General features: G+C 37.8%; 1 protein-coding gene across 1 annotated transcript in view; it reads left to right on the forward strand.

Moving 5' to 3' along the window:
• Window positions 1-637: 637 nt before the first annotated feature.
• The window catches only part of LOC128657934 (uncharacterized), a 28,053-nt gene continuing 10,898 nt past the window's right edge, over window positions 638-17,792 (forward strand). The window contains exons 1-4 of the mRNA XM_053712358.1: window positions 638-723; window positions 8,155-8,215; window positions 9,388-9,510; window positions 11,853-12,008. Of these exons, the coding sequence (XP_053568333.1) occupies window positions 8,169-8,215; window positions 9,388-9,510; window positions 11,853-12,008 (326 nt within the window). The 5' untranslated portion in view covers window positions 638-723; window positions 8,155-8,168. The remainder of the gene's footprint in view (window positions 724-8,154; window positions 8,216-9,387; window positions 9,511-11,852; window positions 12,009-17,792) is intronic.

Here is a 17,792-nt window from a genome sequence, read left to right on the forward strand (position 1 = left end):
ACACAAACACTGCAGAAATGTAAAAATAGCCATTGTCATTAAGGGTAAGAAAATTGAAAAATGGTCCGGTCATTAAGGGGTTAAAATATTTTATGGATATTGTATTCCTATTTGATGATGCAAAGCTGCAAAATAAAAGGTATAGAAGCATACATTTTGAAGTTTCATATATCCTAACATTTACTGGATAGTATCAGGGAGTCGGAGGCAAGGGTCTGAGTCAGGGCAAGACACGGACAGACTGGTTGGTCTCCAGACATTTAAAGAGGGCAGTTGTTAGGACAGATCTCTCAAAGCTGCACTTTCCCACAAAATACTAGACGGTTGGTAGCTTCGGGGTTTTAAAAGTGTTTGGTATGCTGAAAAAATGTTTTAGTCGGGCAACATAGAAAAAGTCTAAAGAACTCTTCACACATAAAATGGTTCAGCAGTGAAGAAACTAACGGTCATCACCATAACAATAAATATCAGTAGGTTCCAGTGTATGCTATAAACCTGTCGCCCTATTCACCACGTGTCTCCGTACTGACGTCACTCGTATGGCCATCTGACTCTTTGAACTCCTACTAGGTAGGACCCGAGCTCAACAGCCAATCAGAGGTGAGATTTTGGTGACGTCAGTGGGCAAGGCCCGCAATCTCTTACTGTGGGTTACTAGGTTAACGCCATCTTTAATCTGGTTGTCAAAGAGAGCTGATCTTGACGGTTTATATTCGGTTAAACGTGAGTAATTTAATGTTATTTTATTTAAATACACATTAGTTCTGTATCACACAATTAGTTTGAAGCGTATTAACTGTTGTTGCTGCCTGAAGCAATGAACGAAGCGTCTTCTTGTGAAGCTATAATGTCTTCTAACTAATGTTCAGCCATAATGTGCTATTTTGTTTAGATGTTTTTTGATTTGAGAGTGTATCCAGATCTTTTATTGTACTTGAGGTTTGTGAAATAATAGATGCAATTTATGATTTCAAACATACAGTTTATTAGAGTTTGCTTTAATAATATGTAGGAATGAGATATTGCTTAACAATCTGGCATGCGATTTTCTTCCAAAAGATTCCCTATAGGTCTAATTTAATCTTAAAGGGACATAAAACCCAGAATATTTCTTTCAAGATTCATTAAGAGAATGCAAATTTAAACAATTTTCAATTTTTATTCTATTATCTAATTTGTTCTCTAGATATCCTTTGTTTAAGAAATAGCAATGCACATGAGTAAGCCAATCACACAAGGTATCTATGTGCAGCTACCAATCAGCAGCTACTGAACCTATTTAGATATGCTTTCCAAAAAGGATATCAAGAGAATGAAGCAATTTAAATAATTGAAGTACATTGGAAAGTTATTTAAAATTACATGCTCTTTCTGAATCATGAAAGAAAATATTTCGGTTTCATGTCCTTTTTAATTGCTGAAAATCACACACTTATTCACAATGTGACACACATGCTAGAAGATTCTCAGCTTTTAGGTTAGTTTGTTTGAGGGTTCTGAAATAATAATTTTTATACTCAACCCAGATGCTCTTTTACTCAGATATTCCAGCCCTTTCTTTTGTTCCTTTCACAAAGCTTCATTCTAATTTTGTTGTGTAGGTTTCATTTATATGTAGATTGGATTGGCCCAGGAAGTCCAATGTCTCAGATACCAAAATAAGAGTATTGCTGGAAGTATTAATTAGCATTTTTACTGTTCTACAAATTGTACATTTTTTTTTTTTTTAGATTTTCCTCAGGTCTGAAGAAAAGAATGAACTCTTGGAAGTTTATTTGTCAATATGCATCTGTCTTTTATACAAAACAGGGTGTATAGAAAAAAATATATATAACACACACATGGCTAGTCATTTCCAGTAGTCCTTAAAGGGACAGTCTAGTTAAAAAAAAAAACTTTCATGATTCAGATAGGGCATGTAATTTTAAACCATTTTCCAATTTACCTGTATCACCAATTTTTCTTTGTTCTCTTGGTATTCTTAGTTGAAAGCTTAACCTAGGAGGTTCATATGCTTATTTCTTAGACCTTGAAGGCCACCTCTTAAGAATGCATTTTAACAGGTTTTTCACCACTAGAGGGAGTTAGTTCATGTTTTTCATATAGATAACACTGTGCTTGTGCACGTGAAGTTACCTGGGAGCCATCACTGATTGACTAAACTGCAAGTCTGTCAAAGAACTGAAATAAAGGGGCAGTCTGCAGAGGCTTAGATACAAGATAATCACAGAGGTAAAAAATATATAAATATAACTGTGTTGGTTATGCAAAACTAGGGAATGGGTAAAAAAAAAGGGATTATCTATCTTTTAAAACAATAACAATTCTGGTGTAGACTGTCCCTTTAAATACATTTTTGCATGAATTGTTGTGTTGTACAGCAAGTGTCTGGGCACTGGTGTATAGCTGGCATTAGAAGGTGCACTCACTGTTCCTGCCAGGTTTTTTTTGGGTCAGTACTTGCCATTGCAGGTGTTTTTTTGCACTTGATTGTGTTACATCACTGGCTTCATTTTCATTCTTGGAGACTCACATTTATGTGTATGTCTATCATATTGTTTTTCAAAGATAGCTGGACTGGAACACACCCTTAAGGAAGCCTTTTTAACTTGTAAATTGTGAAACAGAAGTGCCTGGAGCAAGCTCTGCTCTCTCTCAATGGAGTGAGAAGTATAGGTTCTAATCAGCTGTACTATGATTTATAGATATGGCACTATAAGGCATTGGCCCTTCTACGGCTTTAGCTTTATTTTTTTTCTAATTTAGGAAAGAAGGAAGTTTGTGAAATATGGTATAACCCCTGTAAAGTGCATAATGGGGAAAAAAAGACATTTTTCTTTCTTTCTTCAATATTGATTGTGTAGCTTTAATGTTTTGCTGCTCGTTAGAAATGCACAACAGACTTCCTGGAATCATTGGTTAAAGAAACCGTATACTATAAACATTTATTTCCTCTTATGTGTTCCTAACAATCAATTTTACCTTCCGAATTTTATTAAATGGTTTACAGGTTTTCCTTTATTCTGTAATTTGAAATAGCTGATTTTTGCCCGCTGAAACCACCACCTACAATGAAACTTTCAGTACTGCAGTAATGGGTACAGAAAAACTATGTCAAAAAGGGACAGCAGAATATAACAACCTAGAGCAAGGTGGTAAAGAGACAATAAAATGTAAATCTTTAATTGTTCTCTGTAAGAGCTTGATGATCTAAAGCAGTGATTTTTAACCTTCTTTTTTTTGCAGTGGCGCACTTTTTTACATTAAAAAATCCTGTGGCACACCACCATCCCAAAATTTTAAAAAAATCACACATTGTAGCCTAATACAGTGTGTGTATGTGTGTATATATATACCGGTGTGTGTGTGTATATATATATATATATATATATATATATATATATATATATATATATATATATATATATATATATATATATATATATATATATACACACTGTATGTATTGTGCTGTTATGCCATGCCTCCTACAAACTACCCCTGCACTGGGAGTAAAAAACAAGCAAAATGTATGTATTGTGCTGTTATGCCATGCCTCCTACAAACTACCCCTGCACTGGGAGTAAAAAACAAGCAAAGTTTAAAAAATGCCATACTGTTGTCAGTCTGCCGTGGCACACCTGAGGATCTCTCACGGCACACTAGTGTGCCACGGCAGACTGGTTGAAAAACACTGATCTAAAGTACTCTTATCTGGAGAGATAATCTACGAAGCCTTGTTAGAACTTCAAGGTCCCTCAAACCATATTAGAATGACACATTTTAGGTTGAGAGCTGTTTTGTTGCTATGCAGGGTTCTGGGTATGAAGGAGTAAGACATACAGTACATGGCCAAAATAATGTGGACACACTTACTAATTTGTGGCAACAGTTTGGGGGAAAGCCCTTTCCTATTCCAGCATTCCTGTGCCCAAAGTGAGGTCCTTGAAGACATAGTTTGATGTGCTGGAACTTGAGTGCGCTGACCTCAACCCTATTGAAAGCCATTGGGATGAATTGGAACACTGATCGCAAGCCGGACTATAAGAACAGCACAGAGGTGTCAGGTTAAAAATCCCTTTATTTTAGAACATGGGGATCAAAAAGAACACAACGTTTCGGGGCGGTCCCCTTAATCATGTGATGTCATAGCACAGCCTTTCAATTTCCTTTATAGCATTAACAATTCATGTGTTTAATTACTCAAATAATTAATTAACTATGCTGGTAAAGGCTGTCAAGTTTAAACAAAGTCATAAAAACCACTTGTCATATAGAAAAAAAATCATAAACACTCTATGTATATACAATTAGATTAAAAAGGCTCGCAAAGTAACTAGTTATATAATTACAACTATTGTCTGATTTTCTTGTTACATTAGCTAAAACTAACAAAGTGATGATACATTGTAACAATCTTAAATGTTTCAACCAGCAACCAACTTTGCAATGTTAAAGACGAACTTTCATGAAAAAGAGCCTCCAGGGAGTTTCAATAAAAAACTGACCAATCTATCTCTTTGTTAAGTCCCTTTGGCTCTAAGGTGTCTAATTTAAATATCCAAAATACCTCGCGCTGTTTTCATAGCAAATCTCTATTGCCCCCACGTCTTGGAATATCAATTTTCTCTATTACCTGAAATCGCAACTGATTAATTTGATGTCCAAATTCCAAGAAATGTGCTGCTACAGGTGCTTTAATGTTCCCGCATCTTATGTTGCTCTTATGTTCGGTTATCCTATCCTTGATACTCCTAGACGTCTCACCGACATAGCCACGCCCACAAGGGCATTTGATCAGATAGACAACATAAGATGCGAGACATGTGTAGTGCCCATTATGTTTAAATTTATGTCCTGTAAGGGGATGAGTAAAATAGGGACCCTTAATAATTGAGCTGCAATTAATGCAGCCAAGGCATGGAAAGCATCCAACATTTTTATCACTAATATAAGTTTGTTTAGAGATTTTTTTAGCGCCAATATCAGCTCTTATTAGTGTATCCCTTAAGTTCTTATTCCTCTTAAATGCTGGCATAGGTGGAGACTTAAATTCCTCAATATCTTTCATACATTGACCCAATAAATGCCAATGTTTGCGTATTATTGTTATTTGGTTACTCTCCTGACAGTATTGAGAGACAAAAGTCAAACGCTTGTCCTTTTGTTTGGTATTTCTTTTATTAGTAAGATTTTCCTTAGGTATAGCTAATACCTCTGCAGTGACTTTGTCAATCAAACTGTCAGGATAACCACGTGCCAAAAATCTAGACCCCATCTCTTTTAATCTAAGGGGAACCATATTGTCATCAGAGACAATCTTCCTAACCCTTAATAATTGACTACGTGGTAATGATGCTATAAGTGGTTGCTGGTGAGCACTGTCAAATTTCAAAAGACTGTTCCTGTCTGTTTCCTTCTGATAGATGTCTGTACAAAAACCATTGCCTTGTTTCCTTACCGATACATCCAAAAAATTTTACTTTCAGACCAAGTTAATTTAAATTTAATATTAGTGGTCGATCTGTTGAGTTCATCCACAAATGATACCAGGGCTCCAACGTCGCCAACCCAAACACCGAAGATATCGTCGATGTAGCGCCACATCGACGAAACTCCTCATTCTCAAATACAAATTTTTCCTCAAAGGAATTCATAAACAAATTGGCATAATTGGGTGCGACGTTGGCTATTAAAACAGCGTGAGGTATTTTGGATATTTAAATTAGACACCTTAGAGCCAAAGGGACTTAACAAAGAGATAGATTGGTCAGTTTTTTATTGAAACTCCCTGGAGGCTCTTTTTCATGAAAGTTCCTCTTTAACATTGCAAAGTTGGTTGCTGGTTGAAACATTTAAGATTGTTACAATGTATCATCACTTTGTTAGTTTTAGCTAATGTAACAAGAAAATCAGACAATGGTTGTAATTATATAACTAGTTACTTTGTGAGCCTTTTTAATCTAATTGTATATACATAGAGTGTTTATGATTTTTTTCTATATGACAAGTGGTTTTTATGACTTTGTTTAAACTTGACAGCCTTTACCAGCATAGTTAATTAATTAATTGAGTAATTAAACACATGAATTGTTAATGCTATAAAGGAAATTGAAAGGCTGTGCTATGACATCACATGATTAAGGGGACCGCCCCGAAACGTTGTGTTCTTTTTGATCCCCATGTTCTAAAATAAAGGGATTTTTAACCTGACACCTCTGTGCTGTTCTTATGGTTTGATAGTGGGCTTGGCAGTGGCCCACGGATGTGTCAGCTCCTCTGGTTACAGTGCTGGTTTCTGTTTGGACTTTGTGATTGATTCACTGCTGCTTACCGTGCACTGACCACAGGCCTAATGGATGGAACAGATGAAATTGGTGGATCAGACTTTTGCCTATACAGAGGCTGAAGCGTCTAGGATTACTACACTTGTCAGAGGCTCACGCAACTTTTTACATTCTGCACCAGCAGAATTGTCTGTGCTGTTCTTATGGTTTGATAGTGGGCTTGGCAGTGGCCCACGGATGTGTCAGCTCCTCTGGTTACAGTGCTGGTTTCTGTTTGGACTTCGCAAACCAGACTATCTCATCAAGCATCAGTGTCTGGCCTCACAAATACTGAGTGGACACAAATTCCCACATACACACTTCAAAATCTTGTGGAAACCCTTCCCTGAAGAGTAGCGACTATTATAGGTGCAAAGAGAGAGAGAATTCTAGACGTGCATTCAGCTATTTTGAGCCGATACAAATACCGAAGATGGCAGCGCAAGCCTCATTCGGAGTGGGATTTATTCTTGTGAAAGTACAGCACACTAAAATCTCTGTAATCCAGAATTTAAGGCGTTCCACTTTCACTAGAAGAAATCCGGCTGTGTAAATTTCTAAATGTGGTTTGGGACCGCCAACTTCGGTATTCAGATTGGCTTGAAAAATTGCCGAATGCACATGTCTAGCCAATTCCATATTAATGCCTATGGTTTTGGAATGGGGTGTGCAACAAGCTTAGGTGGCAATATAGTGTACATTACAGCATAAGCTTAAAAAGTATTTCTAACCATGCTGTCAAGTTTTTGATTTTTAGGCTGTATTGGTCTTTATGTATAGACACACAGATAAGATAAGGAGACTGTGTATAAAGAGTGAAAATGTGTGCTCTTTCTGCAGGCTCAGGCCATTTGATTAGGTTGAGATTTCAAAGACCAAAAATGGCTATTTTATATACAAAAATGAAAGGAACATTTTCCCATACATTTTATATTCTACAGCTCGTTTAACAAGTTATTGGAAACATTAATGGGAAACCATTTTTTTTTGTCTTTTACAGATTTTTATTAGTTATGTAACATGCAGCTAGTGGCATAATCTAGGTTTAACAAGTTATTTTATTACGTTGTAAATTAAACAATTCATTGTTGCAAACTTTCTGACCTGACCATCTAGCCTTAGAAAATTTCAGACCAGTGCTAGGTCTCCATTTCAATGTTTCATAGAAGTAAAGAAGCCTACAGAAACTGTGGAGTGATACATAGTGAATATGCAATACTGGAAGAATATTTTCAAGGCTAGATCATGAGATGTGCAATATCAGAAACCATATTTTACTAGAGAAAATCTGCTTTCTCTATGCTTGTGCAAGCCGTTCCACAGTCCTTCTGTATTCAGCCACAAGTTGTTGATGACTCTCCACAAGCTGCTCGTGCTGTGTGTTCAGATCGATTTGGTTCATCTGGTTTGTCAGCTCCTCTGGTTTGAGGCATTTTCTCATCTTTGCCGTCTCTCTCTGGTTTTTCTTGTATGGACCAACAAGTCTCTTTGATATCTAATCTGTATGCTCTAGATTTTTCAGATTCACTCATATCTGTTGCACAAAGCTTAAGAACTTCATAAACTCTATTTGCATGTTGCTTATTTATCTTATTTTTGTACTCGGCCAGCTTCTTTTCCGTAGCACTGAGACCCGCCATCTCACTTGCCAAGGAACAGCAAATCAACTCGCACGCTCAGTAGGCCGCGTCACAGTGACCAATTTGAAACCAATTTTAAAGTACACTGTCACTTTAACAGTGAAACAGAATGGTATTCGTAAAAGTATGCGTTAAAAAATTGCTTGCATGTCATTTTCTTTTTTAATTTTTTGTTGTTTAAATCCTAGGAACCGAACAAAAGATGTCAGCAGACCAGGCTAAAGTTCACTTGGAAACTAAAAAATTCAGGTGCGTTACACTACCAACTTTGAGTATATCAGTAAGAATCCCATAAATGTTTTTTGTAATAATGGTTTGTGCCTATTCTAACAATTTACAACATAAAATGAAATTTCTAAATCTTCTGCATCACTTTAATGTACCTATAAATGTTGGTCATTTTTTATATATTTTTTTAAGAGCTACAAAAAAGGTAATTTTACTACATGTAAATGATAATCATATTATAGCAACAGCAAGCTGTTTACAAGGTTAAAAATCCCTGTACAACATGAAAGTCACAATTAACCTTTCATGGATCAGATAGAGTATGCACTTGTAAGAGACTTTTCAGGCAATGCTTGTTATTAAATTTACTTGTTCTTTTGGTATCCTTTAGTGAAAGTATGCTCAGGAGCAGCAGTGCACTACTGGGAGCTAGCTGCTGATTGGTGGCTACGCCCACATGCCTCTTGTCATTGGCTCACTAGGTGTGTTTATCTAGTCTCAGTAGTGCATGCTACTCTGGACTTGACTGTATGTTTAATAGCTTTTCATGGGTTAAACATAGCTATGTGAGCAAAAGCACAAAAAATAAAATGCTTGAACATAATGTCTCTAAGTCAGTTATAAGATCATTCTTTTTTTATGCAAAAATGTAATTATACTATACTGCAAACTGCTATGTGCATCTTAAGTAGCAGTTACTGCTCACCATGGTTTTGTGCTGCCTCCTGCAGCTGTCTTCAGTCATTCCCTTATTTTAACCTCTTACAAGTATCAGTTAGTGAAGCTCTGCATTTTAACACTGGGTGTCGCCATTTTGGAGCTAATATTTGTTATGCAACTTTTAAACTATGCAAAAATGTGATACCTCTGCTCTCTATTGTGTGATCTAAACTGAAGTGCAAGGTACAACTGTCAAGAAGCCGGTAACATCACAGATCTGTAAATATGCACTGCCTTGATCACAGGATACAACAATACACAAGCTTCAAGATGGCGGCACTCCGTATAAAATGCAGAGTTTTAGCAACTGGATTCTTTGAGTTAAAATAAGATGCTTTAAAGAGAGCTGCAGGTACAGGAGGGAAAACAATAGCAACATAGTTGTACCCAGATGTGTAATGTCCCTTTTAAGTTGTTTAAGGTACTGATAAAGCATGTTGAATCTCATTCTATTTTTTCCTCCCTATTTTTAGAGGAAGAGGAAATAGGAGCAGAGGCAATTTCCAATCAAGAGGGAGGCGTGGCATGAAGGGCCAAATATCATTTGGTAGAGAAAATTTCCAAGATAAACCTTTGAATGGCATTGTTCCATTAAGGTAATGTAGAGTGGCTTGATGTAACCTGAAATATTTCTTTTTTCTTGAACTGCCACTAATTGCTAACTCATAGTGGTTGATTACTAAACTGCTGATTCCTGATGATGGGATCACGACTGCTCTGCGTAATGTGGCTGGCATGCAGAAGGTTCACTGAAGATAATAGATAATGCAGAAGGGTTTTATTTACAAAAATCTAAAAAGTGAAAATTCAGTTGTTAAAGGGACATTTTACTCAATCTGTGTTAAAAAAATCTGGCGGCACCGATGATTAGAGGGTGTTACACGAAATGTGTATAGTGTTTAATGTCCCTTTTTAAGCAAACTTTATAGCCAATCTTAATTGGTAATACTTAGCACTAGTAATTACCCATTAGAGGCAAAGGGAAAATAACAACATTGTTAGATAATCATTCTTCAGAAAGGCATCAAAATGCTGTAGTAGTTTATACACGCATCTGGCCACGTTTGCACTGTAGTAAAAATGAGGATGCAAATGCCACCAGCAATAATGATGCCATAGATGAAACGTTGTAGTTACCGCAACTTCATTGTTACAGTAATATAATGACATGTTGGGGTAAAGTTACCACTAGATAGTAAACCGTTCTCTGGCATACAAGAGGTTCACAGCATTACCAGTGAATTAACTGTGCTGTTAAAACATTCATCTACGTAATATTGTAGCAATATTTTTTTAAGCTTTAATATATTATGGCAGGAAACACCATCAAATGCCTATTGAAACTAACAGTTATGGAAATTACATGTATTGCACTAACATATACAGTTTTATTTATATTAATTCCATGACCCATTAATTATATCTGGCAACACTTCTTTAGCAAATTTGAATAACAGATTATGTAAACAATAAGAACAAAATACAAATTTTTTTTTTTTTTTATATTTTGTGCCATCATATTCTGTACAAAAAAAAAAAAAAATATAACGAAAGCAAAACACAAATTAACTCACAAGTTAGTGTCAAGAGTTAAGGTCTGCTGCAGGGTAATATAAATTGTCCTATTTGAAATGGTAGGTGATCTTTGTAATATTTAGAAGTCTCCAATCAACACCAAACATCCAGTTTGGTAGCCTTTGTCTTTACCACTGCCGGAACCCTATAGATAAGAGCCTGAGACCACTCATTTAAAAGGGGGGTTTGTTATAACATCCAAATATGTCAAAAAGAAGTACTTGCTACTGTTAAGACCAGTGTTGTAGGGCAGATCCATGTTGCCTTATCTCTCATATAGCCTAGCTAGATTACCAAAAAGAACTGGAACTAATTTAGTTTTTTCTGTGTATCACTTGACATTATAAAGAGCATGTAACCTCACATAACAAAGTTATCTTGCAAATAAGCAATCTCATTTCATTCTGAATGGTAGGAGAATACACATATGGGCTCTTTTAAAGGGACATCAAACACTTTGAGATGGTAATATAAAATTATGAATCTTATTTATAAAAAACAAAAAAAAACTCTGCAATATACTTTCATATTTTTTTTTTTTCTCCCCTTTTCCTATAATTCCATTCTGAAATTGTGAGCTTTTCAGTTCCTGTTAAAAATGGAAGTGCAGAACACTTATATTCCACACAGCCATTGGCTGCACACTCTAGTGACCTATTTATAACTGTCCCTAATTGGCCACAGCAGAGAACGTAACCTAAGTTACAACATGGCAGCTCCTATTGTTTTATAGACACTAAAACTTTACACTTATTGTCAATATTTAAACAGCTTTTTTAAAATTTTCTTTGAATGCATCATTCTATTTAGCATTTATTTAGTGTTTAATAACCCTTTTAATGTGCAACATCCCCCTATAGGGGAAAAAAAATAAATTAAATTAAGAGAATATGACTCTATTCATTGATAATTAGTGGTTGAGTAACCTACTATATTAGAAGTATTTGCTCCTAGAGAACTTCAAAGTGTTAGGAAGTTAAGGATATCTACAGTTAGTATTGGACACAGAAGATTAAATGCTATCAAAATGAATTTTGTAATGAACTTGACACTTAGAAGTATGCTAACATTTGTTTGTATTTTTTGTTGAAGAGGATTCATGGGTATGTAGCGTGCAAGTGTCTGTATGGTAGCAAACACTGCTGCCATCCAGAGCTTTTGCAAATGTATGCTGTATAGTTCTTCAGACACATGCTCGCTCCTAAACCTACCTACTTACTTATAAACAAATGATTTCAAAAACAAACCTTTAACACTTTTTCTGTATAATGAAAGAAAAAAAATTGTGTTTAATGTCTTTTTTTTAATAATTGTGACACAGTCGGTTAAAAAAGCAGATTAATAATATCAAAGTTATTTGCAGACGGGGCATGGGGCGAATGCATCCATATATGGATCCTCGAGGACGTGGGGGAATCAGAGGACGTGGGGGAATCAGAGGACGACACCCAGGATTTATTCCACCCCCTCCACTAGAAATGATGGAACCCTTCACACCCCCACCTCCCCCACCTCTAAGGTATAAACTTTTGCAAACATACGATTTAAGGACCAAAGTGCAGCGCTCCTAAGTGTTTTTTATTGGCTCCTTCACTTTTTAAATCTAAAAACTCTATCAGAAAGGAGTTTTTTTTTTCTTTTACTTTACACTTCTAATAACAGTAGTAGCAATTGTGAGTTAATGGAGATGTAAAACTGTGTTTGTCTGGGTGTGTCCAGTAACACAGAGATTTTATTCAATAATTGTATGAAGTCAAATCTATCTATCTATATTTCTTTCCTAAGACATAGAGAGTCCATGACGTCATTCAATTTTTAGTGGGAATATCACTCCTGGCCAGCAGGAGGAGACACAGAGCACCACAGCAAAGCTGTTAAGTGTCACTCCCCTACCCATAATCCCAAAAGCAAGGACTACCTCACAACTTCCTAACACATTGCTGCCCATGGTACAGAAAGCCAGAGTTGGTTACTCTGTTCTTTCTTTTTCTAAAGGTCTCTGTAAGGAATATGTGTCCTTTCACGCCTTGTGAGCTGTTTTCCTGTCGGACAGCTAGACTACAGGTAAGTGTTTTTGTCTTCTAGGTCTTGGAGACTTGCACTTCAGAAGAATATTTAATATGCCGTAGATGGGGACATTTTTGAAATCCATTATACAGGATTCTCTTTGGCAGTGGACAGGCACATTATGTATGTTGAGACTAGGGGCTAATCTTCCCTTTATTGGGGCGTTTTTCCTCTTTGTTAATTTTGTTAAAATACTTTATTAGTATGTGTGTGGCTTAGGTTTTATACAGGGATTTATGTATAAACTTAAAATTTGGCAGTTGGTTTTCTTTGCTTGCTTAGCTAGAACAGGCTAACTGACAGACTGCTCCTGAAGTGCCTTAAAAAGTTTCTTATGGTATCGTCCTTCAAAATGGAAACCATTCGTTCCATTCTTCCTTTGGTCCAAGAGGGTCAGTTCATGACGACCATAGACTTGAAGGACGCATATCTTAATGTTCCCATCCACAGGGATCATGACACATTCCTGAGATTCGCCTTTCTAGACAAACACTTTCAGTTTGTGGCTCTTCTGTTTGGACTTACCACAGCTCCCAGAATGTTCTCAAATGTTCTGGGGGCTCTCTTGGCAGTGATCAGGTCTTGGGGAATTGCAGTGGCACCATATCTGGACGGCATTGGTTCAAGTGCCTTCTTTTCAACAAGCAAACTCTCATACATAGATCTTTTCTTTGTTCCCACAGTTGGAAAGTAAATCTGGAAAAGAGTTCCCTTGTTCCAGCTACAAGAGTTGTTTTCTTAGGAACCATAATAGAGTCCCTATCTATGAAAATTTTTCTGACTGAGTTCAGAAAATCCAAAATTCTCTCCTCTTGCCTCTCTCTTCAGTCTACTGTTCGGACATCAGTGGCTCAATGTATGGAGGTAATTGGTCTGGTTGCTTCCATGGACATCATTCCCTTTGCTTGATTCCATTTAAGACGACCTGCAATTATGCATTCTCAGACAATGGAACAGAGACCATTCGGATCTGTCTTAGAGGATAGAGTTAGACCAGTCGACAAGAGACTCTCTCCCGTGGTGGCTTTCTCAGGACCATCTGTCTCAGGGCACATGCTTCCGGAGACCTTCCTGGGTGATTATGACCACGGACGCCAGCCTGCTAGGCTGGGGAGCAGTCTGGGACTCCTTAAAGGCGCAAGGACTATGGACTCGGGAGGAGTCTGCTCTCCCCGTAGACATCTTGGAGTTGAGAGCGATTTACAATGCTCTGATGGCTTGGCCTCGATTTGTTTTTATCCCTGTTTATCAGGTTTCAGTCGGAAAACATCACCTCAGTGGCTTACATCAACCACCAGGGAGAAACTCTGAGTTCCTTAGCCATGAAGAAGGTGGACGGAAGCTCACAATTGTTGTCTGCCATCCACATTCCTGGAGTGGACAACTGGGAAGTGGATTTCCTGAGCAGACAGACATTTCATCCCGAGGAGTGGGCTCTCCATCCGGATGTGTTCTCCAGGCTAACCCTCAAATGAGGGGTGCCTGAGTTGGATTTGATGGCGTCTCTGCAGAACACCAAGCTTCCAAGGTGTACGGTTCAGGGTCAAGAGATCCTCAGGCCGCCATGATAGATGCTCTGGCGGTTCCTTGGGATTTCTGTCTAGAATACCTGTTTCCTCTGCGCTCCTTCCACAAGTTATTGCTCGTATGAAACAAGAGAGAACATCGGTAATTCTAATAGCTCCTGCATGGCCTCGCAGGATCTGGTATGCAGACCTAGTGAAGATGTCATCTTGGCCGCCTTGGAGGTTGCCTCTGAGGAAGGACCTTTTAACTCAGGGTTTATTCCTCCATCCAAATCTCGTTTCTCTGAAGCTGACTGCTTGGAAATTGAACTCTTAGTTCTGTCTAAGCGTGGCTTTTCTGAGTCGGACATTGAGACCATGATTCAGGCTCGCAAGCCTGTTACTCGAAAAATTTATCATAAGGTATGGGGTAAATTTATTTATATTTTACCAGGAAGTATACATTGAGATTTCTCTTATTTTAAAGTATGTCCTGGGACCACAAAACATTGCATTGATACAATAGGGTACAATAAAATACAAAAATAATAGACAATATATGCAAAAATTTAACATAGAACAGGTAGGAAATATTTAATCAACCATGACAGGTGCATTCTGTTTTGAGATATGTAGAGAGGGATCTCTTAAAGTTTATTAGGCTTGGGGAAGTTTTGAAAGTGTGCGTAAGGTCATTCCATAATTGTGGTGCTCTGTAGAAAAAGGAGGATCGAGCTGCTTTCTTTTTGTATTGAGGTAAGCTAAATAATGTGCTGGTATTGGATCGGAGGTTATAGGAGGTGGGAATAGCCGGGGAGAGCATTCTGCTCAGGTAGGTTGGGAGCTTCCCAGAAAGGCTCTTAAACACAAGGCAGGAAAGATGAAGGGTGCGTCTTGATTCCGGCGACAGCCAGTTTTGTTCTTTTAGCATGTCACAATGGTGGGTCCTGTAGTTACATTGTAGCACAAAGCGGCGAACGAGTTATACAATGTATTAAGTTTATTAAGGTGAGTATTCCAGTATTTTCTTTTAAGACTGGGGTAGATATACTTTAAAATCAGGCTGAAGGAGAGAGATATATTAGCGTCAGATTGGCCTGCAAAAATTTAAAGGAATGGGGAGGGTATATCTATGGACATTTAAGCTAAGGGTCATTCAAGCAAAAACACAGGGAATGTTAAAAATTACAGAGATAAGACAGGTGTTCATGTAGGGGAATAAAACCATTAAACATTGTACAAAAAATATATATGGGCCTTAGCTGGTTAAACTAACTTTTAACATAATGGTCAGACATAATGGTGATAAAATATGCATTTAAAATTAGAAAAATAACCAATACATATAACAATACACACATCAGAAAATAACAGGGTAGGTTAAATATGATATTACGATCTTCCAGAGGCTACCTGTTTGCATAGCAGTGGAACAGCTGAACTTAACCCCTTAACGACCGAGGACGTGCAGGGTACGTCCTCAAAAAAAAAAAAGGCAGTTAACGCCTGAGGACATACCCTGCACGTCCTCGGTGTGGAAAGCAGCTGGAAGCGATCCTGCTCGCTTCCAGCTGCTTTCCGGTTATTGCAGTGATGCCTCGATATGTAGGCATCCTGCAATAACTCTAGATGGCCATCCGATGCAGAGAGAGCCACTCTGTGGCCCTCTCTGCACCGGACATCGATGGCCGGTATCGTTGGTGGGTGGGAGCCGACTTGGGAGGCGGGTGGGCGGCCATCGATGGGCCGGGTAATGTAGAGGGGGGCGGGATCGGGGGCAGGGCCGATGGGGGCGGGAGCGGGTGGGAACGCTACACTACAGAAAATATAAAAGTTTGAGAAAGGGGTATTTTAATTTGAAAAATATAAATCGAAGGTATCTAGGAGGGGGTGGGGCAGGGAGCTACACTACAGAAAAGGGGAAAAATTAAAAAATATCATCAATTTTATTCTAAACTGGGTACTGGCAGACAGCTGCCAGTACCCAAGATGGCGGCCATTAAGACAGAGGGGGAGAGTTAGAGAGCTGTTTGGTGGGGGATCAGTCAGGTTGGGGGCTAAAGGGGAGTCCTACAGAGCAGCATATGTAAATATGCCTTTTCTTTAAAATAAAAAAGCCCAAATATAGCTTTTATTTTAGTACTGGCAGTTTCTGCCAGTACTTAAGATGGCGGGGACAATTGTGGGGTGGGGGAGGGAAGAGAGCTGTTTGGGAGGGATCAGGGGGTCTGATGTTTCAGGTGGGAGGCTAAGCTCTACACTAAAGCTAAAATTAACCCTGCAAGCTCCCTTCAAGCTACCTAATTAACCCCTTCACTGCTAGCCATAATACATGTGATGCGCATTTAGCGGCCTAAGTACCAAAAAGCAACGCCAAAGCCATATATGTCTGCTATTTCTGAACAAAGGGGATCACAGAGAAAAATTTACAACCATTTATGCCATAATTGCACAAGCTGTTTGTAAATAATTTCAGTGAGAAACAAAAAGTTTGTGAAAAAGGGAACTTTTCTTTTTATTTGATCGCATTTGGCGGTGAAATGGTGGCATGAAATATACCAAAATGTGCCTAGATCAATACTTTGGGTTGTCTGCTACACTAGACTAAAGCTAAAATTAACCCTACAAGCTCCCTAATTAACCCCTGCACTGCTGGGCATAATACACGTGTGGTGCGCAGCGGCATTTAGCGGCCTTCTAATTACCAAAAAGCAATGCCAAAGCCATATATGTCTGCTATTTCTGAACAAAGGGGATCCCAGAGAAAAATTTACAACCATTTGTGCCATAATTACACATGCTGTTTGTAAATAATTTCAGTGAGAAACCGAAAGTTTGTGAAAAAGTGAACGATTTTTTGTATTTGATCGCATTTGGCGGTGAAATGGTGGCATGAAATATACCAAAATTGGCCTAGGTCAATACTTTGGGATGTCTTCTAAAAAAAAATATATACATGTCAAGGGATATTCAGGGATTCCTGAAAGATATCAGTGTCCCAATGTAACTAGCGCTAATCTTGAATAAAATGTTTTGGAAATAGCAAAGTGCTACTTGTATTTATGGCCCTATAACTTGCAAAAAAAGCAAAGAACATGTAAACATTGGGTATTTCTAAACTCAGGACAAAATTTAGAAAATATTTAGCATGGGTGTTTTTTGGTGGTTGTAGATGTGTAACAGATTTTGGGGGTCAAAGTTAGAAAAAGTGTGTTTTTTCCATTTTTTTTTTTCTCATATTTTATAAAAAATTTTTATAATAAATTATAAGATATGATGAAAATAATGGTATCTTTGGAAAGTCCATTTAATGGCGAGAAAAACTGTATATAATATGTGTGGGTACAGTAAATGAGCAAGAGGAAAATTACAGCTAAACACAAACACCGCAAAAATGTAAAAATAGCCTTGGTCCCAAACGGACAGAAAATGAGAGTGCTGGTCATTAAGGGGTTAAGGTCTGTGTATTTTCTTTTAAGACTGGGGTAGATATACTTTAAAATCAGGCTGTTTATAACTTTTATTGGTGTGAATCTAAAGACTACTCTTGGAGTAGGGTCAGGATTTCTAGAATATTGTCTTTTCTCCAGGAAGGTCTGGAGAAGGGGTTGTCAGTCAGTTCTCTGAAAGGTCAGATTTCTGCATTATCTATTTTGTTACACAAGCATCTTGCGGATGTGCCAGATGTTCAATCTTTTTGTCAGGCCCTGGTCAGAATCAGGCCTGTGTTT

Source organism: Bombina bombina, chromosome 4 (assembly GCF_027579735.1).
Source record: "Bombina bombina isolate aBomBom1 chromosome 4, aBomBom1.pri, whole genome shotgun sequence".
Taxonomy (NCBI): Eukaryota; Metazoa; Chordata; class Amphibia; order Anura; family Bombinatoridae; genus Bombina; species Bombina bombina.